Source organism: Polyodon spathula, chromosome 22 (genome assembly GCF_017654505.1).
Source record: "Polyodon spathula isolate WHYD16114869_AA chromosome 22, ASM1765450v1, whole genome shotgun sequence".
In the NCBI taxonomy this organism is placed as follows: domain Eukaryota; kingdom Metazoa; phylum Chordata; class Actinopteri; order Acipenseriformes; family Polyodontidae; genus Polyodon; species Polyodon spathula.
The window spans coordinates 29,315,600-29,337,552 of NC_054555.1; the positions used below are offsets into that span (position 1 = coordinate 29,315,600).

The window sequence follows — 21,953 nt, forward strand, 5'->3', positions numbered from 1 at the left end:
CAAAGACCTGATGTGAAACAGAAATGCAGTGTACATTTATTTCACAAAAACAATGGTAGGTATTCAAAAAAAAGACCAATACTACACAAGTAAATGCACAATGTATTATTGAAATTCTAGCACTAAACTAATTCTAACATAAAAACTGAGTGTCTGAACTGAGTATAACCAGGTGTGATGGATCATTACCGCTTTAGTGCTTTAGAGTCACAGATACATTTGATATATACATACAATACTAGAGTTATAAAACAAAGAATAAAAGGTAGGTAAGCAAAGAAAACAAAAAAATGTAATATTTTATGTCTTACACAAGAATTGAGCAATATGGGATATTTAATGCTCCCCAAAAAGACTTCAGGGTGGGCTATTAATGAAGTAAGAGAGGTGCTGTTGAGAAGTCTGGAGGTACTGTAACATTGAGGGCGTCATTCTAAATATTAGGAACTCTCTTGAGGTGGCCAGACTGAGTGCCGAACCTGGTGAGAGGTACTTGGAGGGCTGCTGGACTGTGAAGTAACTGAAGACTCCTGATTATGGAACATTACCACATCATCTCTGGTTAGAGTCAGACACTGGGAGTTAAACTAAAGGCGTTCAAATATTACTTACAAGCAAATCGTTTAGTCTTCCTGCCCTTTGCAGTGTTTTTTTTTTTTCCCTCCACACTATTTAAAAAACTGCTTGAAAAGCTAAGGGTAGCATAAAAAAAACCTTCCCTGCTCTCTGTTTATCAGCCTTGTAGAACGACCAGTCCCAGCACAGAGCCAATCAGTGCTGGAGAAGCAATACATACGCTGCACAGACAATAGAAACAGGCATGTTTACACTGGAATGAGAAGGAAGAGAACAAGATAACAAGCAAGGAAGAGCCTAACGATGGACGTTTTGAGTGCTTTATGTTAGCTAAAGAGTCAGATGGGAATAAAACAGCGTGTGTGTGTGTGTGTGTGTGTGTGTGTGTGTGTATAAAGTGGGAAACACATATTCTGATAAAGATGAACGTTTGTTTGTTTTTTATACTCTAATGGACAATGGATCAAAGTTGGCTACAATATTTCAAGTATCATTGCTTCATTTAAAATCCTGAAAATAAATAAGCCCCTAATGTAGATCGAAGTTGATTTTTTTTGAGTACAGCAGTGGGTTGGCTTGAAAGATATTAAGGATGTTTAACTCAATCTCAAGCTACTGTAGTGCTGGCGTCTGAGCAAAAGTTGGAGTAGCCACTACAGAACGGACAGGGTATATGGAAACTCTCAGACATCAAGCAGCATTATCTGGGTCTGCTGTACAGCACGGTAGTTGAGCAGCCTGACACACTCTCCAGCCTGCATCAGGTCATGTGTCAGATAACACCAGTGACAGACTGGGATGAGTGCATCGAGGGAATCCCAGGAAGAGACCTGCCCTGCATCAAGGAGAGAGCAGGGTAACTTCAAATCAGCAAAACAGCTCAGGAGCACCATGGAACTCAGGAGAGCACCATGGAACTCAGGAGAGCGCCATGGAACTCAGGAGAGCGCCATGGAACTCAGGAGAGCGCCATGGAACTCAGGAGAGCACGAAGGATCTCAGGAGAGCGCCACGGAACTCAGGAGAGCGCCATGGAACTCAGGAGAGCGCCATGGAACTCAGGAGAGCGCCATGGAACTCAGGAGAGCGCCATGGAACTCAGGAGAGCATGAAGGATCTCAGGAGAGCACGAAGGAACTCAGGAGAGTGCCATGGAACTCAGGAGAGAACGAAGGAACTCAGGAGAGCGCCATTTAAAGGAAATGGTATATCTGACTGAGTAAGTGAGTAGTATGTGACATCAATCTGTCCAGAGGTTAAAATGACTTCAGTGAAACATTATCATGTGGACAGCCCCAGTAATGCAACTTGATTGAGAGTATCATAGAATACAGCCGTGTACCAAATGTAAAGACACCAGGTTTGTGGTCTGTATTACTAGCATATGCTCCCCTAAGAGGGGTGTTGAATCAATTGAAAATGAGCTTGTGAAATCAGTCAGGCTGTTAGTGTAAGGGAGGTGTGAGATATTTAAAAGCTACTAGAGCACCACATACTGTAGGTCACATCCCAAACCAATTTCATGACCAGTGTTTGCTTGAACAGCACTAATCTGCAAGCCTGGCCTCTCTGCTGCCTGCTGGATCTCTCTCGCCTTGCCCAGCTGCTGTTCTAACCGGAGTTACACAAAGTCTGTGAACACTGAAATACTGATACCATGGGAGGGCATGGCTTCTAAAAAACAGGACCACTTATACAAAACCATGAACACAAAATGTAGAAAATGTAGAAAGCAAAATAATACATCTTTCAAATGCATCTGCATATATGGAGGTAGAGAGCAGATTTTCAGAGGTAAAAAGACTTATAGACATTTTTTTTGTGCTTTGAGAAAAAAATACACATTTACGTGGCGAAATCTATGTTTTGTTTGTGCGCTTTGTGAGAAAAGTTATTATATGAGATTTACATGAAGGCGTGTAGCAGGAAGAGAAGACTTTTCCTTCATACTTCTGCTCTCTCTAGTCGTGCTGTTGCCGAGTCCTTGCTGGCTGGCAGGATTCCTCATCATCCAGGAGCTGTCCTGTGGATTTCAGCGAGACAAGCTTATACAAAGATGAATGAGTGCTGTGGACACCTGCACTGCTCTCGAGAGGACTCCCGCACCCACGAGCCCTGGCAGCCCGGGACAGAGGCTGCAGTCCAGAACGTCCTGAATCACAACGGAAAACACAGCTGTCATTAATCACACAAGGGTGCGCTTCCTCAAAACACATTTCATTTTACGCATTTCAGTGGCCAGAAGGAACAAACTCTAGCCTGCCAAGGTTCAACACAGTAAAACACAAAGAATATATTTTTGGTTCAAACTAGAACTAAAAGGAATGCTAACAGACGGTTTAACATCCATGTTCTCAAATCCTGTCAGCACTAGTATCCTGCTTTCCTGGTAATTTATCACTTCATGAGCTGGATTTCAAAACCACTCCAGATACCTCAGGTCGCAGTGCAGTGCTCTTTGATCCACCCCCTAGTGTTTAAAGTGCCCCTGTAGTTCTCAGGGTCTTGGCTCTTGCCAGGGAGATCTCTCACCTCGTAGCTTCCAGGCCGTCCCCTTCACAGCGGCTCCTGCTGCCCATGGCTTCTCCGTGACACTCGACACAGACAGACCTCTCCCTCAGCAGATGACTGCTCCAGAGGCTCTGCCGACACGCCGCGCTCACCTGCTTCACCCGGAAGTGCACGCAGTAACTGGGGGGAAAAAGCAAGACCGAGAGCTAATTACCACAGGCCGTGGATTTAACATGCGTTACCACCAGGAGAGCGACAAAACAAAAGTGCATTGCTGAGGAGCTGCAGATAGATGCTTTTCAGATGCTTGTCTCAAAATGGCATGTGGTTTACTTTGTTCACTTTTCCCTTTTATTTGGGGGGGGGGTTCATGGTTCTGTTAACATTTTCCTCTGTTTTGTTTTTTTAAATGGCTTTGAAGCCATTCACTCTAACTGTCCAGCACCAAACAGACTCGCTCATTCCATTCAAAATATGTGACAGTGCGACCTTTCAACTCTGCTGGTCTACTTTGCCAGGCAAGATGAATGGCCGTTTTGTCACGCGATTTAAGTCGGTTCAGATAAAAGCGTCTGCTAAAATGACTAAAATAAATAAAGTGATTTTAATGCAATGAGGAAACCTAGGCAGCAAGAACTTTCCAGAAAAGCTCACAGACAGAGAGAAAAATGCTAATAAACCTATTACTGGATGAACAGGACAGAGACAGACAAGGCATACAGACTGGTCGGAGTTTTAGGCAATTACAACTTAGGCAACTCACAGCACTCACTGTGCTTGTATGCTAAACACTTTTCTCAGTGACTATTTATATAATTATCTCCCATTGATTTAAACCTGGGCTCTAATTTAATTACAGTCCCACCGATCATGAAAGACAAACGCCCTTGAGAATTCCCCTTCAGGATTTTATGTCTAAACAGCAGCTTTCCTGAAGGAGCGTCTCAGGATTGTTGAGAAGACCCTGTCCCCAGTGACCAATTACAGACATGAGTAGCTGTTTATACCCTCTGTTATTTACAGTAAGTTTGTCCACAAAGCCAGCCACAAAAAGCCCTCTGGTCCAATTAGACCTTGTTAGGATTTCCTGTTTACAGACCGCTGCCAAATTTAGTTTGATAAAAACAAACCCTCTGAAAAAACAATGACAGATTTGACAGCAGTTTTGGTTCAGGCAGTGTGAAGCCATCCTCCAGATTGCTTGTATCCACACACATGTGTTTACAAGTCACTTAGGGGAACATAGTTGCAGATTGCCAAAGTGAGATCTCAATATAGAATTCTCCACAAGAACGTGGCGCTCGTTTCCCAGTAATGATTACTCCCCACGTGACTAATAACAACGCAGTGAAAGAAAACAATTAAAATCAAATGAAAAACATCATAAACTGAAGTTGTAGAAAACCGGTGGGAAATTTTGAAATGAAAACACTGCAGGTTTAATAGAACACTCTCAAAACAGCGCATTCCAGACCTCCACAGTGAATGGAAGTGCACGGCAGATAAGAATCATGCCATTACTTGGTTAGCAAGAAGCCCTTTAAATTCTATAGCACCCTCTCCCAGTGGAACGGGTCAAGAACTTCAGAGCCTGAACAATCTGCCATCACCATGGCAACTCTCAGAAAGGAGACTGCGGCAGCATCAGGAGGCACTCGCCTATCATGAGCCTCCACGAGAGGCTGCAGCTAACAGGCTAGAGGAGACCGAGTGTCTTGTAATAACAGAGCTGCAGCTAATAGACTAGAGGAGACACAGAGTCCTGTAATAATAGAACACGCTCACTGTGCAGGCCTCTGAGACCTGGGACTGCAGCCCACTCAGGCCTACATGATGGGCAAGGTTGCAATAAAACTACAACTGCTGCCACTGTGTGCAAGTGCTAATGCTAGAACCGCTTACTCTAGCTCGCTAAAGCTTGGACGCAAATGTACAGAACTGCCAGTCTTTAGTACATAACCTATTTTAAGCACAGTACAGCTCTATCTTATCCAGAACATTGGGTGTAAGGAGTTTCGGAACGGAAAACAAAAGGTCTGTGTTTCTCACTGAGATAACCTCCAAGCACAGCTGGGAGAGGCGGAAAGGTTTTTTTTTAATCTTATCCCTTGGACTTGTTTCTGAGCAGGGATTCTTCACTGGAAGAACAAGAGAAACAGGGAAATCACACGGCTTCTCCGTGCAGGGCCTCAGCAGCAGCATCTCTGGAGGTTCCAGGTTTGCTTCTCAGCTTGTCAGTGTAAAGTACCTGGAGTGGAGAGTGGACCCCACTGGGAAAAGCATGTTGCAGTTTCACCCTAACAGAGGGTTACCATGTGACTCTGTGCACACTAGGACAGTTTGGGGGCAGTTCAGGCTTTTCAACTCACATCGCAATGCATTCTGGTATGTTTTACCTGTCTCAGGTACCTTACACATCAGGACTACACTTACCAGAATGCATTGGAGTACGAGTTAAAAAGTCTGAACTGTCCCAAACTGTCCTAGTGCACATCGAGTCATATAGTAACTGTATCCTAACATCTGTGACTGCATTGTATATTGAGGCCCATCTGTGACTTTCCTTCAAAACATTAAACTGAAGCAATTCTTATCCGTCTCCATCCCACAATTCTGGATTCTCCGGAGCTGAGAGTGAACAATGGAACTGGTGACGAGGAACAGAAGATTGAACGTTTTCAAACAAACTACAGATCAATTCCGACAACGATGGAACATCTTGTCCACTTCCGTGCTGCAATCTCCAATGAGACACAAGTGCAAATATTTCAGACAGGCTTGTGCTGACCGCTGCCAGCATATGAGTCAGGAGGAAACTGCTGGCGAGCGATAAGCTCTTCGGAGGGAACACGTCCTCCCAAAACACTGTGCTGTGATGCTTCATGAAAATAGAAGCAGAAGAATTAAACTGCTGGGGTTCAGCGCTGAAACATTTCAACAAAACCACATACAATACAGAAATACAGAGGCCAATAATGTTTTGAGTGGACAGTCCAGTTTTTGGAATCCACGATCCGCTAATGAACAGCAGTATAACTGGGGTCTCCTGAAAGCTGGTCTCGCTGTACTGGTTTCTTGGCTCTTAGTAATTTCAGTCCAGCCTCGCAGGTTTAAAAATAGAAATAAAGCAAAATTAATTAAAAAAAAAAAAACACCCAGCCACTGCGAGCTAGGCTGACACCCATCCTGTTTATACCCAGAGTCTAACATAAATGCTGAACAGTTCAATAAAATGGCAGCTTTGAAAACGACCCTGGATTTGACATTTCCTGTTTGAAACAGGCAGTGAAATACAATTGGAAAAGTTCAGGAAAATCTGTTCTCAGTGTGAGACATGCAAAACATAAACTGGTCAAGATTGTAACCAATAAATAACTTGCATACATTGCTGACATATAGATGGAAATAACATTGCATGTGCCAGTATCATGGCATACTACACATCCATAGCACCTCTTCACAAAAGCCCATGCATGGTTTCACCAAATCTGTGACGAGTGCCGGCTCCCAAGACAGGGCTCTGTGATCTAAACTCACACCAAGTCAACCAGCACCAGGTGTAAACACTGCCTGTTATTGTCAACATATCCTCACCACCCACGAAAAAGGCATGGACTCAATTCAACCACCTTTTCTATCCATACCTGCACACTGTACCAGTACTATAGCATAAGCAAACTCACAGCTAACCCTTCCCTGACACTGGACACAAATGTAATGTGATACAGAGGCTTACTGTATTACTGAAATCTTTGCTATAATAAAAAGCCTTCTGAGTGCAATGGAAATAAACACCAAGAGACAAAGAAAGCCATTCTCGGTTCACTAATTGCAAGCTAGTTATACTGGTGTCCAATTCCCAGGGCTGTCATAAGCTCCGAAATCCAAGCTCCACGCAAGGTAATTCGATTTGGAACAGGGGGAGAAACGGCTCTTTTCTCTGTACAAAAGGCTGCTTTGTAGAACGGTGATCTCTGAAGGAAAGTAATTTGATCCTGGGGTCAGGTGTGGACTGTCTAATTCTCAGCTTTATATCCTTTCATACTAGCTCATTAAAGCATGCTTTTTCACACAGAATGCTACTGGATTCTCAAAACACAAAGCTGTCATGCCCCTTGATTGAGTTTGAGATGGTCCCAGTCTAAACATTAGATACAAATTTGAATACAATTTTGAATGGTTTTCAGGATAATTGATTTGATTGTGATATTCTTTATTTTTGACTTGGACAAACGTGTATTTTCCTATGTATTCCACAATGGATAATTAAGCTTCACTGTTCTTTCAGTGCTCTACAGAGGGTCCTCAAAGGAGGCTTTTAATGTTGTGTTATACAGGTCTAGAGGGGGGCCAGCGCAGAAAGCATAGCTGCAATACCAGTGTAATTGACAGGTGATCTTTTTATCCAGGGCCAGGCATCTAATTTCCTTTCCAATGTCATATAGTTTCCCAGAAGTAATCAAGGAAATTAAATAAAGATGCAGACAATACAACACGGTCCAAACTTAGGAAAGAAAAGTTACAGATGTCATCTGGTCATGAAGAAATTAAAAAAAAAAAAAACATTAACCCTGAATGGTTTTCTGCTTTTAAAAGCAGTCGTTCTTTTACCTGGGTTTCACTTCCTTTATCAACATGTGTGGCCTTCTCCAGGGGTCCTTGAAGTTCCTTTTGTAAGAATCAGGCAGAATCTTTGCCACCTCTGTAAAGAGAATTGACATGAACAGAATAAGAACGTTCAGATATGTTTTGATATTCTATATTCTCAACACCGCTGGGATCTGACCTCCTAAGTGTTTCTCGTTCTTGGGATCTATCCCCTCCCCTTTAGAAGAGACAATCAGAATGTGAGACACCAGCTCAGCGGCCCCTCGCTCGCATTTCCATGAAAATCATGGCTCTTTCATATTTCATTAATTTAAACTACATGCAGAGTCCAGGCTCAGATCAATGAAGTAATGCCGCTGCTGCAGATGTTCCTCCAGCTGTGAAGGAGAGCTCCTGGAGGACAGTAGACACACAATAACAGCACAGAGAAGAGAGAGAAGGAAACCCCAGAACACTGATAACGGCATCAGCTCAAATGTTTGTCTATGTTTCTTATACTAGAATAGCATGTTTGAAATACAGGATGGAGCAGAGAAATGAAGCAACTTCCTAAAATGTCTAATTAGACCAAGAGTCACCAATTTCCAACTGTAGAAAGTTCGGAGAGAATACTAATGAATGCCGTTAACACAGAACTAAAACATGGAAATTCCAATCGTTCGTCACTGGATTTATTGGGTGTGAATACCATTTCAACAGCAATGCAATGCAGTGTCCTTCGAAGTGTGGAAGTCTGATTGAACCACACCATGAAACAGGAGAATTACACAGATTCACATGGCCATGCTGCATACGAGTCCCATGTGCAAAACTCAGAAGTACCTTCAGCGGCGTTGCAGACAGGGCTGTGTCCAAAGCAGCCGCGCCTCTGCTTCAGGTCCGGGCATGGCGTTCCGCCGTTCCGAGGGGGCACTGTGACCTGCCGGGTCCTCTCTTTGCTGCCCCCGCCACACAGGGAGCTGCACTCCGACCAAGGACCCCAGGAACCAACCACACAGTCAATAGCTGCCAAAGGCAAAGAGGAACATGCATGATCACACCAGCACCAAACGATCCCCATCAGCTCTGTATGGACAGTGCAATGGTCCTGTAGCAACACGTAGTGGTAGCACAAGTTACAGCTATGGACAAAGGTTTTGCATCACATAGAATTTTAGGATTGAGACAGAAAAAAACTATATAAACATAACTTTGATATTTTATTTAACATAATGTAATGAAAGATACAAAATGAGATCGCAAAAGTCTACTGGAATCCATAGCAGTAGTACAGTATTTCATGTTAGTTTTCAAAATATCATTTGTCAGTTTTTCGTTAAGTATAGGAAAACTACAAAGCAGTATGCAATTCAATATGTTAACGTAACATTATTCAGTAGGTTTCATTCTTTTGTCCATAGCTGTACGTATGTGCACCATTGGTAGAATGGCCTTATTTTGACATGTTGCTATACTGATGGCACTAATAGTACTAATAGAGATGAGAAAACACATTTAAAACCTTCTTATTAAAACAGCTGCACCTCGCTGTCTCATGAAACCACATTAACAGAGTCCTAGTAACCTGGAACATCACAACACTAGCTCTATTTACCGGTTTACCAGCCCCTTGCTCATGGAGTCGCACTATGTGCTGTAGCAGGCCAGTCCCTGAGAGATGTGTTGATCTTGGCTCAGACAGTTATCCACACTGCACTGCTGTTTACTTCTAATAATAATGTCCCGCTTGCATTACATTACAATGTGGCAGTGAAGCACAGCTTCAGCCCTCCTTGGCATCTGACACAAAGCTGACTCTTTATCCTGGCAGCTGCTGGAAGATTAGGAGGCTGGATTGGAGTGAGAACAACAACAAGAAACAGCTTCAAAACTTAGTCTCAAAGTATTACTTAGTATTGTTCCAGATAATACTGCACCCATACTAATATTACCACTGCTGCTGCATCTGAAGTTAGCAAATGGAAATCCCCACTTGCTTACTAGATCAGTATTTAACAGAGATGAACAGCTGGCTGTGCAGACTGAACTCCTCCTCACTGTGTAGGCTTGCTTGCATCAGGACCCAAAACTGCACTCCCTCTTCATTAGCGATCTCCTAGCACTACAGCTACAGTATGCAGGCTTTATATCTTCAAGGAAAAGACATTATTACGAGCCAATGTTACAGCCTGTTAATGACATTTGCCATGTCTGGAAACACTCCAGAACAGAGTTAATTATACAGATTTTTAAACGCATTCTTCTTTATTTGAGTTATACACATATTTTGGAACAGGGCACAACATTATTCAACAAAAATCGTAAAAATGTTGTTTCGATTCAGAGCCCAAAATAATTTCAGACTTGATGCTTCATTTGAAATTGCCTGCTTTAATAGGCTAATGCTCTAAAATGATACATAATGCTTGCTGATTGCTCAATTTCACAGGCAGCTGACGGGACCATTAACTCAAACATGCCATGTGTGCATTTCAGCCTACAGGAAGAACAGGAACGGGTCACCATGAAAAACATGCTTCTCTTGTGCTTGGCTCTGGTTTGGCTTCAAGAGGACGTCTTCTTTCAGGTTTGTTTCTATTAATACAGGGAGCTCAAGGGTTAGTGCTTTGCAGGATGAAGTTACAAAGAAGGGATTTCTGGAATTCCCAGAAAATGAAAAGTGATCGGTCTAATTAAACACAGAGACCACATTAATTCAGGACAAGCGCCTGCACCGCACACACGTGCTCGCCCATCAGTAAGGACAGTGACTGTCTTGTAACAGAATCGCTAAGGGCTTCCACTGATTGGAGCCTGTGTCACGCTGTTTAACGGATCTTATCGTTGTATAGTAGTTTAATATAGACACAGACAAAAGGGCAGGGAAAAGGAAAATACCCAGGTTTGTATTTCAATCCACTTTAATGACTAGCAAGTGGGGCCCAGGATTGTACTGTTCCCATATAATTAGCCACGCTCTTTGTGAAAACGGCTTCACTTTTAATGCCTGCGGTCATTTGTCATGCTGATCTGTGTAATTCATTCCCTGACATGATTGTAAGACAGTAACGTCTACATGACCGGGATAGTAATTGTTGGAAAATCTCTATACTTGTATATTGAATGAAGCAGCAAGGCATTGGCTCAAAAAACTGAGATATTAAAAAGTCGATCATGTTTGTAAGTCAGTGGATCTGCTTCCTGTTGCTTGTGGAATGAGTTCTGGTGGTCTCAAATCGATTTAGTTGACTTACAAAAAAAAACAAAAAAACACAGTCACCATTGTGTTAGGGATAATGACACACCACAGAAACAAAACCATTTAGAGGGGTGTATAACTGAATGGCTCATTTTGTAATTATCAGTTCTGAAGTGCTGAGAGAAAGCTTGAATCTACCTCCTGGGCACTGCAGCCGATTATCTCTCAGGCTCTCAGAGCAGTAAGAAGTGCTATTCAGATGAATGATGGATACAATCACACCTTCCTTTTCAATTGTTATGCCCTGTTAACATGGGGCTTGCACACAGGAACCCACAGTGGATGATTTGCTACGCAGATGCACAAACGCAGCAGCCAGGTTTTTCCGCACACTCTTTGAGGTGAACTGAAGCCCGGCACAATCACTCCCTCTAATCAGTGTCTGACGCCAGGCCCTTCTGTTTTCATAAGAAGATTTTGTTTTCCTTCTGTCTTTCTGCCGGAAATACTGAGCTCACTGTCTCCTTCTCGGAGGTGATCGGCCTGAGCTCCTTCTTTTAGTGCCTTTTCTGCTTTCCACATAGAAAGGCACACTTTCAGAGTCAAGAGACCAGCCTGCCTTCAATCTCAGGTCGTTAATCAAACTTGCTTTCCAGATGTTTTGCGTGTGGGATGAACCGTATCCTCACAGCTTATGAAATGGAACTTTGTTATCTCTTTGGAACCTGGGGATAGGCTGACATTTCAAACTTGCATCGTCAGCATTTCAAAGCTAGATCTTGTTAGCTGTTACACAGGTTTATTAACACAAGTGTTTCTGCATTAAAAAGAAATAAATAGAACAATAAATGCAACCACAATGTACAATTTGTGTTGCAAGCATTCTAGCTATTATACACAAATAGCTATGCTGACGAGCTGGGCACCACGTTTGTTGCTTATTCTTGTGGTCATCTATCACGTCTCTCCTTTGAACATGATCCTTACTGCAAAGACATGAGTAGGAGAACTATCTGATTCATCTGCAGATGTTAATAATCCCAGTGACTCAAATACAAGTCATTGTCGAGGGAGGATATTGAGACCCATGAGCCAAACGTTCCAGCTCAGCCCTAGAAACTTAATTAAATCACCAACATGCACACAAGCCCAGGAAGACACAATTAATACTACCTTTCATGAAGCCGACCTGCCTACAGAATTCAATAACAACCATTAAATTACACAGCAAACCCCTCCCCGCCATGCCTTCCAGACAGTCTGCAGACAGCAGATTAATAAACTCCCTGGCAGGGAGGAAGGCCATCCAGGGACCATTGTCTCAAACCTTTGATGAGAATCTCAGATATTTTTTGTCAAGCTATCACATGATCACGGCTAACAGATGATAGTTTGACATGCTTACTTTATAAGGTGCTGGTGCACGTCTAGAGTGAATTTGCTGTAGAAATCTCAGTAACATGGTGTTAAAGCTAGCGGTAACCCTTTCAGGATGACTTCAGATGAGGTTCAGAATCCCACCCTAACACCAAATACCAGGAGACAGTGTGGCCCTAGGGGCAAAATACAACCCCCTATACTCTACCTGTGGCGGTAACCCTAAAGCAACACTCTGCATCTAGGCTTAGTAAACTAGACTACACTGTAAATCCTAAATTCATATTTTGATGGTTTTTCAAATTTGACTTAGGCCTTCAACTCTATAGATGGCACTGAAGACAATAAATCTCTTCAGTCTGGACAGCTGAAAGTGATATGGAAACACCAGGGAGTTGTAAATATCCTGCAGCCTGTGGTGAAACTGACCTTGAGATCCAGAAGCCTAAAAGACATGGCACTACATTTACAAGGACACTGCAAATGAAAAATAAATCACCCTGTAATAATCTCCCACTGGAGAGACCGTGGCACGTGCTAGAGTGATGCAGTCTACTTTGTTTCCTCTTCAGCCTTGTTTTCCTGCTAGCAGTCACTGCACCTGATCATTCTGTTCAGAACTAGGTTTGAAAAGCACAACGTCAGACAACTGGGCATTTGTAGTCTTGTAAACTACAGGGGACACGTGCAGTTGTGTTATTGGGAAGTAGCGTGTCTACTGAACGATTAAGACTTTATAGGAAAATGATGTGTTTATCAAGCATCGGTTGTCATCACTGGGAGTGCAGCGCTGGATGTGTCAGTGGGCTTGGAGGTGCTCCCTACCTGCACAAGTCAAGCCTGCCAGTCTGGCCCATTGTGGGCTTTATGGGAACGCTGTCAATGCCAAACACCCACCAACTGAAATGACAGCCATCAGATTCTGAGCCACCCCATCTGTGGTTGCATATGGACAGTCTGGAAAGGGATCCACCCCTTATAAAAGTGTCCCAGAGTAAAAGCATGGCAAAATGTGCATAGCACAGTGAAGGCATAGTAAAGCTTTACAAGTGCCCTTCGTGGTTTAGGCACACCAAGCTTACGAGTGCTGCACTGTGTCTGGATACAGAAAGTACAATCAGTCCTCTTTCTGGAGGAGCTTTCATTGTGATGCACTTCATCTCTGGGGAGAAACCACTGCTGCGGCCTGTAAAGTGACACTGACAAAAAACCTAAAGGATCGGGGACAGAGAATCAAGTTCATAGAAGGTAACAGACTAGAAAATGGAAAAACAATTCAAGCAGCACAGGTTAGGAAGGGCTTGAGGGGCTGCAATGCGTTTGATGCATGAATGCAATACGCTTTCAGGGTGCGTTTAAAGAAAGGGCTGTGCACTGAGAATAACTGCCCGGCAGAAATGCACCAGCTGCTTGTCTCCTCGTGGTGTGGTACTAGTTAATCAAAGCCTTGCACGGGCATTGTGTTGAAAGACAAGGAGACGAGGGTGGATTGTTTTGACTGTCTGCTCTCACAGTTTCATTCATGCTTTCTCAGGGTGTGTGTGTGTGTGTGTGTGTGTGTGTGTGTGTGTGTGTGTGTGTGTGTTGTCATTGGTTAATGCATGGAAAGTTCATGCTTTTCCTAATGGCAGCTGCTGACAGAGAAATTCAACACTGATGTCTTACTCTCTTACTCACCCAACCTTGCTTCTCCGCATAGGAAAAATTCCACAGTAAATGTTACAAAATGAGAAGCAAACAACTTAAGAGAATCAATATCTAGCACTTTGCTGTTTGGTTCTCGTTGTGTAACACTTTGAAAACATGCCCTCTGTTTCCTATTTCATCACCAACATCATTGAATTCAATAAAACACTTGCTGCAGAATAATCTGAGGAAGTCTTTGCATTTTACTGCAAAACTGAACATGAATGTGGAAAGCTGCATTTGCAAACAGGGGTGGAGGGAGGAATGGAACATGCTGGCAGGACAGCAAGCAGATTTGAAGTGGTTCTCAAGAAAAATCTGGAGGAAAAAAAAAAAAGTATGACCAGTTAAGGTGCCAGACAGGAAAGTGCTTGCAAGTGCTTTGTAGGTCTGTGCTGTGGCTGGGACAAGTTACCATCACCTGTCAGAAACCTGGACTGAAAGGCCAGTGCTTAACGGGCTCTAATAAACACGTCTTCAGTCTGAGCAAACCACCTGCCCCTTTCATGTGGCTGCAGTAATGCACTCTGGAGATTAATCACAGTACATTAAACACACTGCTAGCTGGCTCCACTCAAAATTCCCGTCTTGAAATAAACAGAAGTTAAATATAGACTCACTGGTTTGGCAAGAACTGAGAGATAATTTAAAAACAGCTTAAGATGGTATGAAACTAGACAAAATAAAATCCACATCCTTCATAATGTGAAGAACTCAAAAATGATCCTTTGGGATCAATCAGCTAACAGCAGCCAGACGAGCATCAGCAGGCAGAATGTTCTCCTCTCGTTCAAACATTTTCCTACGCTCTTACGTTCTTGATTAGGTATCTACCTTTGCATATCTTAAGCCGTAATGTTATGGCCATATATAAAGTTACAATTACAAATACAATCTGTAGGTGTGTGTGTGTCAGTGCGCGCGAGCGTGCGTGCGTGCGTGTGTGTGTGCGTGTCAGTGTGTGTGTGTGTGTGTGTGTGTGTGCTGATACTTTCCTGGAGGTTGCATACATATAGAAGACCACAGTGAGCTTTGAAATGTATTTAAAACAAACTTTTCTTTGAATGGAAGGGGTTTTATTGGCGTCCCTTAATTCTTTTGAGAAGTTAGAGTAGAATTCTATTGATTATTTACCCAAAAAAGTGCACTTGTTACCCATGAAGACCAGATGTTAATCTTCACTCATACAACATGTGCCTGTTACAATGTGTGTGGGTGTGTAGCAGACGCGTTACTTAACATTTCAATGTTGAGTTCCACTGATTTGTAACAGCATGACTTCCACAATGGTTCTTTAATACTCTTGTGCTCAGGGACACCTTTCATGTTCTTTAATACTATTGGATTACAAGCACCTGCCGGCAGCAAGCTCCCCTGTGACACAGGAAATCTCCTTTCCCACCAGCTCCTAAAGAAACACTTCACAATTAAGAGCTGCATACCTTAAGAGCAGCTCTTCACACAGTTGCTCAGATGGCTTGCTAAGTGGAACCGTGTTCATCACCCTTCATCCAGCATCAGAAACAAGCCTCCTTGAAGCAACATGGATGCACACCGAGCTGGCAGTGTACAAGGGAACAATCAGCAACAGCAGCACGACCAGACCAGCATCTTAATGACTGCCCATTTCATGCAGGAGAGAACACAACATTGCTCAATGGAACTTACACAGAATACATCAAGAAAGCATCAGCATGTTGGGAAAAAGGAGCTGGACTGACCCTCTTAACTGACAAGAACAACTGGAGAGGAGGGGTGCCTCTTCACAGTGAGACAATGCCTGAAGGAATCTGGAATAAGCACATGAGTGTGTGCAAGAAGCTCGTTATACTGACCAGGGGGAACAACTGGGCCACAATCGTAAACTACAGAGCCAGGAGAGAGATTATGTATCGATGTACTTGTTTATTTTAAGTGGCTGTGCATAGTCTTCAATATCTATAACTAAAGCATGTACAGGTTAAAGGAGGAACTCATTGACCTTGGAGTGAGTTTCCTGCTGTCCTCTACAAACCCTGGGAACGTGTGGGGGCTGCGTTCAGTGCAATAACACAGTATACAGTCTGCAAAAACCTCAATTCCTGCAGCAGCACACACGCATCTGTTACCGTTCCCAATATTCCATGGGAAGAGGTCTTCTAATGCATGTCTTTCATGGATTTTAACCCCTCAGTTTTAAGACCTGGACACACAACATGAATTATGTGGTCTTCATCAGCAGCTGGGAAGCCTGTACTGTGGTAAGAGCATAGCAAAGACTAGTAAAGGGTGGAAGAATCGCAGTAAAACCCGATTCCCTATTAGGAACGGTACCAGTGCTACAGTTACAGTCTACCTACTATGATGCAGAGACTGAAGCATTAACCTGGACACAGTCACACTCTGTGAAAACACTTGACCTCTGCCACAGTGTTTGCTTGGCTGACACTAACAGCTGCACCAATGAATGCAGTGTACTCTGGAGAAACAGCTGGCACCTCTTCTTCAGTACCGGTATTTGCCGAGCATCTGTTTCAGTTTCTTAGTTTGTTAAGTGAAAAAAGCTGGATGACATCTATCCTGTGTGGTTTAGGGTAGTCAGTGTGGTTATTGTCAAGCACTGGTTCAACAGAAATAACTTGCTACAGTGATTATGTAACCAGGAGTAGAATGGATTGTCCAATGAAACTTCCTTCAAGTTTGCTTTACTTTTTTTTTCTCAAGAAGTGCAAAAAATGTCACTGAAAGTTCATATGTGGCTGCACTGAGCCAGTAAAATCATTCACAAAACAAGCCAAGGATTAACATAGCAGAGAGTTAGCAAATATGTGTAGGCCATACTAGTGGAGCAAAGTTACATAAAATAGTCTACCAAGAAGTATTAAAAAGGAACACAGAAAAACAAAATACCGACCGACTTCTCATGAAAACGTTCCTCTAATTGTATTTTCTAAGTGTCTTTTTGTTCTGCTGAACTTTCTAGGAGGAAGAAAAGTCCCAATATGCAATCTGCCAGGTAAGCGATAGCACTGTCCAGCTACAGAGAGCTCTGAAGTCCAAGCCACCAACTGCATGCATCTACCAGCAGAGGCAGAGCGCTCTGAACCTTCTTCACCGCACGTTCCTGCTGACAAGACCATTCCTGACGGATATGAATGAAAACGAGACAGATACCATCTGCACTGCCAAGCATGGCTTACTGTGCTGATCCTGCGGGGGTCACAGGTCAAACCCAAGTTTACAGAGGTGGTGAGTCAACAAAAAGCAAGGCCTACAACGGTGATGTAACACAGGGCTCTGTGCACTCTTAAACCCTGCTGCCACAGTTACCTTGCCTCTACCAGAACACATTAGTGTCCTTCACATGTGTTTGCAAACAACAACAAGAATATACTCCCCTCTGCTAAGATCTCTTCAACGCAAGAGGAAAAAAACATAAAAAAGGTACAAGAAATGTGCAGGTGCATTGACATCCAACAGCAACGATACCACACCGGAGGGCTGGAGACCGTTAGAGATAAAAAACTAAACCAGCACTGACAAGCTTGTTCTCGTGTTAATCTCCATGGCCACAAGGGTTACAGGGACCTGGTGAAGTTGTTAGAGGAATCCACCACCACAGACCCCAAAGAGCACTGAGTGAGAGTGGGGAGAGCGAGACTGGGAGCAGGGTTTGGGGTTTGGGGTTTGGTTTGGGGGTTTGGGTTTGGGGTGGCACCATCACCAATCTGGATTATCAGTCACCTCACCTTTACAGCACTCCGTTCGTAGCTCTCCAGCACTCGCGTTCTGCACTAAAACAATGTAAAGAAATTAATTAATTACGGCTTATTTTTTATAGCCATTTATAGACATGTTAATAATGCAGAATAAATGACTACAAAGGGGAGATTAGTGTTTCGCAAAGGTCCGCCCACCATATGTGTTTTATTAAAGCTTAAATGAATGTGAAATAAGAGCTGGATTATACCATAATCTGCATAACGAGTTTCCACTCGATTTATAGACTTAATGATCCTTGCAATGCTGTCACAAGTTGATTCAGACGTTCAGAAAATGTGATTCCAAAAAGGAGGGTTCAGGAGGGAGCCAGGACTTTATAACCAAGGCATGAGGCCACAGAAATACTTGATGAAAATGTATTGAAAAACAGAGGCGTCTCAACGACCGTAGGGACTCCAGAGCATAGCAACGTTTACTTTGCTAAAAATGCTTTAATGTAAATTTCAAACAAAAGCAGCTGATGAGGCAGATTTGAAAATCTGAGACAGCCCGTGAGGTTAATGAGGCCCATAAGAAACGTGTTAGGCTTGAAGCACAGTGAAATGCAGCTGTGGCTTCTCCTGGCGGGGTACAGGTTGATTCTATTGAATGTAGACGGTCATGTAGACGTAAACGTTTAGGGTTCAACTGTGATTGCTAAAAGTTTATCTTATTATTGGGTGCTTTTGAAGTTATGAATATTTACAACAAACATGAAGCCAGAGTCAGCATGAACACAACACTTCTTCCTGTTCTAGAACACAGCAGTTGCACCACACTAGAACTGTGCAGTAGTTATTGCACAGTAAACTGGATCTAAACTTTCAACACAATGGGTTATCCTAAGTGATTATGGTGAGAGAATGCAGACTCTGAATGTCATCCTGTGGTGTACGTCAACATGCTTAGCTACTATACACACTCCAGTCTCACTAGCTATCTGTCCAGGCAATGGTGCCCATAAACTCTGTCTTACAACCTTATATAGTACTGAAGAAGAGAGCACACTAAGAAGTGGAAAATAAATCAAAGTTTCCAAGGATTCAAAGACAGAAGGATGTGTTTGGCATTCCTTATCCAAATGATCTTTACGTATTTCTATCGCTATTGCACAGCGAGCAGCCTGCTTGTGTGGATCTGTCTGTGTTTAACAGGAGAATACACTTCTATTGCTATTGCACAACATGTACAGTAGGTAAAACCACCACCTGCCACATTGAAAAGCATCTGTGGTACAGGGAATGCCAAAGCCATGATAACATTTAGGCTACAAGTGCAGCTATACAAATAAATAGTGATACAAAAGCACACTTTCACGGTAAACCCTCTACTTCTGCAGCTACAATTAAAGGTGCAGTATGAATTTGAAACCAGGGTTGACAGAGGCAGCTTAGCATTAAGAGGTATTTGGAAACAAGACACGTTTATGCTATGCAAACAGAAGATGCCAATGTTATAGCTGTGTTGTTCTCAGTTTCACCAGATTAGTTCATTTAAATGAGGTTAATCAGTGCTGCTTCTGCTACAGTCACCTGGCGTGTCTCTCATTGTCAGGGCAGCAGTTTCTGGCTACAGTCCATATTCCAACATAGTTCATCAGTCCTCATTTCAGCCCATAGTACATACACAGCCTTCATTTCTCTTGTCTCGTTAACTGCTACTTTCACAGGGGACCCCTGTATTCTCTTCTGTTCCATTTTCAGTTGCTAATGTGACATGCATGACTTGGAGCTGGTATTGTTTTTTTTCGAGGGCTGTGCAGGAAAATGTCACGAGCTCTGTCCTTGTCTCCAGGTTACCATGCATCATCACTAATAAAGGGCACTGAACTGAAAAGCCTGTCCCTCACCCTGCCCTGTCACAGAGCTCCTCATACTGACGCTGATCTGCTCCGAAACAGAGGAGACTCACAAGCCAAGACACCGCTGGGTTTCCATGAGCTATCCTCGCTATATGAGGCAACATCAGTGTGAGCTTGTCTCCAAAACTGTTATGACATGTTGCTAGTCCTGCCTGGAATTTGGCTATTACACATGATTACCACCTAAATACAGTTATTAGGAAGTTTGAATGATTTTTTGGTCTGCTAAAATTGCTCTCTGGACCCCATCATTAACTGTGTAAGTAGTGCAACAAGAGCGATCTGCAACATGCCTGTCCAGAGAACATATCTTTGAAATATTTCAACACAGCGCGGAGTTCAAAATCGTCTTTTATTGTTTTAGGAATGGTTAAACAGACAGACAGAGAGCAGCAAAATGTCTAAGGCAGTCACCAGCGCAGCTGAGCGTTATAGTAATTGAAAGAGGAGCACTGCAATCCACACTGTATTAATAACTGCAAGCAGAGCACTGCAATCCACACTGTTAATAAAATGTACAGCTTATTAAACACCCCTTGCACAGTCTCCTCTCTAGCGACCCCTATTGACAAAAGTCCATGAGCTCATCATGTCCCAGGTGAAGCTATATAACAAGCAATGTAAATTCTCAAAAGACACCCGCTTTATCCTTCACAAACAAAAAATGCCACCCACATACTGTTCATGCTATTTTCCAGCATCGGTATTTACAGAATCGCCACGTATTTATATATATATATATATATATATATATATATATATATATATATATATATATATATATATATATATAAATATATATATATATATTATTATATTGATATTATTATTATATTTTTTATAATATTATAAATATTATATATATATATATATATATAATATATATATATATATATATATATATATATATATATTTCCACCTGTTGTTAAAAACAAACAAGCATGTTGCTTGCTGTACATTCTAGAACGCTTGTAGTTCGGGCTGCATAGTTTTAATTCTGTTTTCCTGTAACTTTATATAATTAGAAAGCATGGATAAAAAACTGCGCGTCGTGTAACAGCTCAGCAGCTGCGCTGTCATCGCAAAGCTAACTTAGTTAATAGAAAGGTGTGACGACTCACCAGATATTTGACACACGGCTTGGTAATCCGCGCAGCAGTCTCCTGTTCTCTGGCAATAGGTGTCACAGTAGCAAACAGTCTTTCTACTTGTGAATTCAAAGCACTCGTTATTTCTTCCTGTGCAGCATTTGGGGTTCTCCCGGTCGGTGCACCCCGCCTCTGCCCGCTGAAGAAGAATCCCCAACGCCGCCAGGTATCCGCAAGAGACAACCCAGACACATCCCAAAGACGCACCGAACGCTCTCATGGTGAGGACACTAGTGCTGGTGTGGTGCGTGGATAAGTATATACGTGTGCGTGAAAACCTGCAAAAATTAACCTAAAGCAAGTTTACAACTCCCGCCATCCCCCAAAATGCATGTTGACATAGCTGTTTGTTTTAGTTTCTTGTCCTAATAAGTTAGTTGTAAAACTTCAGTTTAAAAAAAATAAATCAATCAATTTAAACTATAACATTGAAATAAAACAAGATCGCGCGTTTTCTTACAGAAGTTGCTGCCTCGTACAAGTTATTCATACGATTCTCCCATGACTTTCTTACTATTATTCTTTTCCCTTGGTGATGTTTTAGAGCATAGAAGCGCAAACTGCTGGATGAGAAACAGACAGAAACACCGCTGGATCCGAGTAAGGCGTGCCCCGCCTATTACACGCGGATTGGCTGAACAGTTCAATAAAACCACGCCCACTGCTTTGATGTTCTTTCCCCTGGGTCCGAGCTGAATATAAAGATATCAAAAACACTTGAACACATTTGTAAAGCATACAAATGAAACGAGAACTACAGAGTTCGATTTACTTTTGTAAATACTTGGTAATATGAGGAACTGTAGTGACCTCTTTATATAGATGTTGTGTTAAATTTTGTACACTACTGCTAATAATAAGAATATATATATACACACACACACACACACACACACACACACACTTTGTGCAAGATGTGCTAATCTATTTTAGTAAGAAATACTCATTAATAAGAACATACTTCTCTAGAGCTACATGCAGAACAATGCAGAATTGTCTCCTGGAATTCAAGCAGGGGTCCCTCCATTGCAACCACTAAAGGCTGGCATGAAACCTCAAACAATATAGCGAGTGGAACCTTTGAGCAGCACAGCTTTGCCACAACAACTATAAGTAAACCTTCATTCACAACCTACAGTATATAACCAATTCCAAACTGATGGCAATGTAGGTCAGCACAGCCATTGGCTGGTATAAATGGGCGTCGCTTGGGCAACCAATCAGTTGTTTGATCTTGAAACCAAATTACCAAGAATACCAATTTTT

General features: G+C 42.5%; 1 protein-coding gene across 2 annotated transcripts; it reads right to left on the reverse strand.

Annotated features, from left to right (window-relative positions):
- Positions 1–71: 71 nt before the first annotated feature.
- LOC121296846 (somatomedin-B and thrombospondin type-1 domain-containing protein-like) lies at positions 72–21,270 on the reverse strand. 2 transcript variants are annotated; one of them, XM_041222698.1, is made up of 6 exons: positions 20,661–21,270; positions 17,665–17,709; positions 8,518–8,700; positions 7,699–7,789; positions 3,109–3,267; positions 72–2,728 (listed from the first exon to the last, which is right to left on the reverse strand). In XM_041222698.1, exons 1-6 carry the CDS (start codon positions 20,905–20,907, stop codon positions 2,623–2,625), a joined length of 831 nt encoding a protein of 276 aa, XP_041078632.1. In that variant the 5' UTR covers positions 20,908–21,270; the 3' UTR covers positions 72–2,622. The 2 variants fall into 2 exon arrangements, with proteins under 2 accessions (XP_041078632.1, XP_041078633.1); XM_041222699.1 differs by lacking the exon at positions 17,665–17,709 and having other exon boundaries at positions 20,661–21,269.
- Positions 21,271–21,953: the final 683 nt, after the last annotated feature.